The 6616-nt window shown below is 37.4% G+C and overlaps 1 protein-coding gene across 1 annotated transcript; it reads left to right on the forward strand.

Annotated features, from left to right (window-relative positions):
- Positions 1-2384: 2384 nt before the first annotated feature.
- On the forward strand, positions 2385-4046 carry GK2 (glycerol kinase 2). Its single transcript, XM_014836309.3, has one exon. It carries the CDS (start codon positions 2385-2387, stop codon positions 4044-4046), a length of 1662 nt encoding a protein of 553 aa, XP_014691795.2.
- Positions 4047-6616: the final 2570 nt, after the last annotated feature.

Genomic DNA, 6616 nt, shown 5'->3' on the forward strand with positions numbered 1-6616 from the left:
CTTAGAAAATCTCTGACAGTATTTTAAAAATTGAACAAAGGTATGATCAGGAAAATCTGTACTATTTTCTGATGATTTAAATCCTCTACTATTTAAATTAAGTCTGATTGCTAACTTTGCCCTTCTCACTGTGTAAAATTCCTTGAAGGATTACTTAAATGGAAAGTAGGATCCAGTTAAAACAGTAAAATAATATTACTGTTGATTTTTATGTTATTTTCTATCCTTTTTTGTTTGTTTGTTTGTTTCATTAAGGATAAATGAGCTTCATCCTTGAGCTAACTCAAAAGTATCATCTATGGCCTAATGCAGAAAATTGACATTCATTGACTAGATTTTTAATAAATTTTAATTAGTGAGTAAATTTATTCACCAACTTTCCAATCAATCTGAAAATTTAAGTTTCTATTCAGTGGGCTTCCATTCTGGCCAAGGTAGAGTAACGAAGACTAGATTTACCCTCATTTATCATCTGAAAGAATAAAAAAAAATGGACAAATATATGAAACAGTTTGCATAATTCAAAAAGGATATAACAAGAGTTCACAAGATGCTGGATATTAGACAATGAAGGATAATGAACCCTAAGAGGCAAGAAACACATGGCATGAGTACTATATATCCCCAGCTTATTGCCTTGAGAGAGTTTTGAGGCCACAGCACTGGGAGAGGGACCCCAGAGGAAACCCTGTAGTGAGGAGATGGAGCTGAGCACCTACAGAGACAAAGGCAGCTACAGTGTGCAGGACATAGTACTGAGAAGAAAAGAGTTGCCCAAGAAGAGACCTCTGGAGATCTCCAGAGGGCACCCCCTCAGTATTCAGTTGAGTAGTGATCAGTGCATGTGTGTGAGGAAACTACTTGAGGCTGGGGAAAGATATACATAAAAAGATTAAAGGTAACAGTATCCAATGTTTCCCCAGGCTTGGGAACAGGGAGTGTTCCCACCAGCCATGAAAGCCTCATTTTTCATGGGCCTTGAAGGATCTTATCCCAGTAAAGGGAAATAATAGCCCCAGACTGAGCACTATCCTTGTTCCACAAAATTTAAAGGCAAGACTCAAAAGAATCAAACTGTTTCCAAGTAAACCAATTGCATCTCAAAACAAAGCTCATGATTTACAGGAATACAAAAATATCCAGCAACCCAATCAGGTAAAATTTACAATGTTTGGCATCTACTCAAAAATTGTCTGGCATGCAAAGAAGCAGATATATACAAGCCATAATAAGGAGATAAATTAATCAGTCCAAATTGAACCAGAACAGACAGAGATGTTAGAATTAGCAGAAAATGAAATTAAAAGTTATTCTAACTGCATTCCATATGTTCAAAAAGTTAAACAAATATTTTTAAAACTCCAATAGAACTTCTAGGGATGAAAACTACAATGTGTGAGGTGAAAAACACACTGGATGAATTAACAACAGATTAGACATTGGATAAGAAAAGACTAGTAAACTTGAAGACATAGCAAGAGAAACTATCTAACATGGACCATAGAAAGAAATGATAGTCATAACAATGAGTAGAACATCAGTGAGCTGTGGAACAATTCCAATATGTGTAATTGGGTCCCTAAAGCAGAAAAGAGAGAGAAAATAAAACATATTTGTTGAAATAAGGGGCCAAAGTTTTCCAAATTTGACAAAATCTATAAACCCACAGATCCAAGTAGTTCAATGAGCCCCAAGCAAAGGAAATAAGAAAATTACACCAAGTGACATCATCATAAATCTGACCAAAACCATTGACAAACAGAAAAAAAAGGCAGCGAGAGACAAATACACGTGTTAAACATAAGGATGGCAGTGAAGCTCACACCTGAAACACAAGACAGAAGATTGGTGGAGCAAGAGTTTCAATGCCCTGAAATTTGAAAAAAAAAAAAACGGTTAATGAGAACTCCATACCCAGAGAAAATATCTTTAAAAATAAAATACTTTTTAGACATTCAAAAGTTGGAAGATTTCATTTCGAGCATACCCACACTACAAGAAATGTTGACGGAAATTTTACAGGGAGAAAGAAAATGATAGAAATATGGATCCACACAATAGAATGAATAGCACTGGTTATAGTAATTAAGTGGGTACTATATATATATTTTTAAACTTAAGTCTCCTTAAAAGACAGTCGAGTCCGTGGGGGGTTGCGTGTGCAGCCTGAGGGGGGAGGGGCGAGTGAGAAGACGCAGTGCCAGTTAAAGAAAGGGCAAAGGTTGCCTCGCAATCCTTTAGCTTCAGCGAAGGCCAAGCCGCCACTGCGCCTGCGCCTGCGCCTTATGCTCTTGACCCTCCCGACATGCTGCGCGCCCCTCCCCCTCAACATTCCTGTCACCCAGGAAACGGCTGCAGAGCCGCTAAGCTGACCCGCTGGTTTCATGGCAGCCCCAAAGAAAGCAGTTGTGGGGCCGTTGGTGGGGGCAGTGGTCCAGGGGACTAACTCTTCTCGCTTTCTGGTCTTCAATTCAAAAACAGCGGAACTACTTTGTCGCCATCAAGTGGAATTAACACAAGAGTTCCCAAAGGAAGGATGGGTGGAACAAGACCCTGAGGAAATTCTTCAGTCTGTATATGAGTGTATAGAGAAAACGTGTGAGAAACTTGGTGAGCTGAATATTAATATATCCAACATAAAAGCTATTGGTGTCAGCAATCAGAGGGAAACCACTGTAATCTGGGACAAGGTAACTGGAGAGCCGCTCTACAATGCTGTGGTCTGGCTTGATCTAAGAACCCAGTCTACCGTTGAGAATCTTAGTAAAAAAATTCCTGGAAATAATAACTTTGTCAAGTCCAAGACGGGCCTTCCACTTAGCACTTACTTCAGTGCAGTAAAACTTCGTTGGATTCTTGACAACGTGAGAAAAGTTCAAAAGGCTGTTGAAGAAGGGAGAGCTCTTTTTGGTACCGTTGATTCATGGCTTATCTGGAGTTTGACAGGAGGAGTTAATGGAGGTGTCCATTGTACAGATGTAACAAATGCAAGTAGAACAATGCTTTTCAACATCCATTCTTTGGAGTGGGATAAAGAGCTCTGTGACTTTTTTGAAATTCCAATGGATATTCTTCCGAAAGTCTGGAGTTCTTCTGAGATCTATGGCCTCATGAAAGCTGGGGCTTTGGAAGGTGTGCCAATATCTGGGTGTTTGGGGGACCAGTCCGCTGCATTAGTAGGACAAATGTGCTTCCAGGAAGGACAAGCCAAAAACACGTATGGAACAGGTTGTTTCTTACTATGTAATACAGGTCGTAAGTGCGTATTTTCTGAACATGGCCTTCTGACCACAGTGGCTTACAAACTAGGCAGAGATAAGCCAGTATGTTACGCATTGGAAGGTTCTGTTGCTATAGCAGGTGCTGTTGTTCGCTGGCTAAGAGACAATCTTGGAATTATAGAGACCACAGAAGAAATTGAAAAACTTGCTAAAGAAGTAGGTACTTCTTATGGCTGCTACTTCATCCCAGCTTTTTCAGGGTTATATGCACCTTATTGGGATCCCAGTGCAAGAGGGCTAATCTGTGGTCTCACTCAGTTTACCAATAAATGTCATATTGCTTTTGCCGCATTAGAAGCTGTTTGTTTCCAAACCCGAGAGATTTTGGATGCCATGAACCATGACTGTGGAATTCCACTCAGTCATTTGCAGGTGGATGGAGGACTGACCAACAACAAAGTTCTTATGCAACTACAAGCAGACATTCTGCATATTCCAGTAATAAAGTCCTGTATGTCTGAAACAACTGCACTGGGAGCTGCCATGGCAGCAGGAGCTGCAGAAGGAGTGGGCGTTTGGAGTCTTGAACCCGAAGATTTGTCAACCATCACGATAGAACGGTTTGAACCACGGATCCAGGCCACAGAAAGTAATACTCGTTATTCTACATGGAAGAAAGCTGTGATGAAGTCAATGGGTTGGGCTACAACTCAGTCTTCTGAAAATGGTGATGCTAATATTTTCTCTAGTCTGCCCTTGGGCTTTTTTGTAGTGAGTAGCATGATAATGTTAATTGGAGCAAGATACATCTCAGGTGTACCATAATAATATCAAGCATGGATTTCCAAGATGTGAGCTTTTTACATAATGAAAGAATCCAGCAATTCGGTCTCTTAATGAGATGATACTATCATAGACTCTGATTTTATTTATAAACTACTTGGTGCATGACTTATGGGAACCCTACAAGTAGACCTGTGGCTTGAAATAAATAAATTACAGCAGAAAACACTGTATAAACATTTGGTGTGTTCTTTTAACATCGACAGTTACAGTTGGGCCAGCTGCTTTAGGGGTTAACCCCCTGCATTGCTGTAAAATTCTGCTCCGTGCCCTCTAAAATATAGGATATTCAGATTCTGTCTGTGGAATCTTTGATTAGGCATTTTCTAACACTTAGGGACCAGAATTTGGTTCTCTGTGCTACACACACTTGATTAAGAGGTATAACTGACCTGATAAAACTGAGGGACTTCTTCTTGTTATTGTTGTTTTTAATAGGCCCCCAAAGTCCTCTTTTGTACATATTAGGAAGACCACAATATCTTTACTGAATATTTAATGAAAACATAAGTTCTTACAATAGAAATTTAGTATTCTCGTAGCTGAGTTACTTTCCTGGGAAATATTTGCCAAATTAAAATTCCTCAGACGTTTTACTTGGTCTTACTAATTACACAATTTGCTATGTAGATCCTATAGGGAGAAGGACATTTTTTTTCCTGTGTTTTTTCTTTTCATCTCTCCACTTTATGTACTTTACTTGGTATGTACTACATATATGCGTATAGACTTCATTGTAGCTGGTAGCTTGTAAGAAGGATAGTCTTAAGTGGACCAGTACATACAAAAATATTTTAGGGTAGATATTTAGGCAATAATTATGCATATTATTTACCAGGAGAAAGTTTTTCTTAAAGAGGCAGTATTTGAAATTTAAGTGTATGTTTTATGTTGATACAAAAAAAGTGCATTATGATTTCAACTATATTTCTTACACCTTGCCTTTTTATTTGTCTTGGTTGGATACATGATGGAAAAAAGAAAAAAACTGTGGACTACTACAGTAAACATTATTTTCAAGCAGAAAAAAAGAAATGATTGTTCAAATAATAATAAAAATGTAGTATGGAGTTTATGCATACATAAAAGAAAACAACACAGCAAGAAAATTGGAAGTGGATAAATGGAAATGTAATATTGTAAAGATTATACACTATATGGGAAATGGTATAACATCATTTGAAATTACACTAATAATTAAAGATGCATGCTCTATATCATAAAATAACAAAACAAAAAGTTATAATTAATAAAAGTACATAAGCTAGAACTATAAAAATATTCAGTTGATCCAAAAGAAGGCAGAAAAGAGATGAAAAGGGAAAAAAGGATAGAAAAATAGAAAATAATAGTGGGAAAATATATTTAAACCTAACCATACCAATAAGCACATTAGATATAAATGGTCTAATTACCTCAGTTAAAAAGCAAGATTGTTATATTAGATAAAAAAGCAAGACTAAAATATATACTGCCTCCAAGAAACACATTTCAAATATAAAGAAAAAATAGGCAAAACGAAAAAGGGTAGGAAAAAAACATACCATGCTAATATTAAGTGAAAGAAAGCTGGAATAGCTATATTAATATCAGAAAGTAAATTTCACAGTAAAGAATATTACCTGTGATAAAGGTCATTTTGCAATGATAAAGGGGTCAACTCATCAAGGGGACATAATGCTAAATATTTGTGCACCTTACAACAGAGCCTCAAAATACATAAAGCAAAATCTGATAGAACTGAGAGAAAATGTATATAATCTACCATTGTAGTAGGAGATTTCAACGTCTTTTACTCAACATTTGATAGAACAATTAGAAAATTTTAATAAGATATAGAAGATATGAACAACACTATCAAACAACTTAATTGACATTCATAGAATATATCACTCAACAATAGGAGAATGCATATTCTTTTCAAGTGCATATGAAACATTTACCAAGATCTCATTCAGGCCATTAACCAAGCCTCAATAAATATAAAAGGATGTCATACAAAGTATACCGTCTGAACACACTGGAACTATAAATCAATGAAAGAAAGATTTCTGGAAAATCTCCAAATATTTGGAAACTAAATAACAAACTTTTAAATCATCTATGAGTTAAAGAGATAAAAATGGAAAACAAAGTATTTGGCAGGAGATGGAGCCATCCCTGCTGGGCCTGGCATCCAAGAGAGAGTGCCCCAAATCTTGCCAGGACTCCCTTGAGTCCAGCCAGTCAGCAGCCATGCTTTCACCCTGGAAGATAGCAAGGAGACCCCAGAGGGTGGAGGCATGCTGGGGGCTGTGAAAACATGCAGGGGAAAGGGATAGAGCATGATGGCACATTGAAGGCACCAGGGACAGTAGAGAATTAAGCATCAGGACAGCTCACCAAAGTTGCTTTCTCCTAAAACACCTCCAAGTCCATGAGTGAGAAAAGACACAGATCCTGTGGCAAACTGTGAATATTCTGATGACACTAGCACAGTTAGATTTACTAAATGCAGGTCCTCACAAGGAAAAGAAATGAAAATGAAAACACAACATATCAAAATTTATGAG

The sequence above is a fragment of the Equus asinus genome, chromosome 3 (genome assembly GCF_041296235.1).
Source record: "Equus asinus isolate D_3611 breed Donkey chromosome 3, EquAss-T2T_v2, whole genome shotgun sequence".
Lineage (NCBI taxonomy): Eukaryota > Metazoa > Chordata > Mammalia > Perissodactyla > Equidae > Equus > Equus asinus.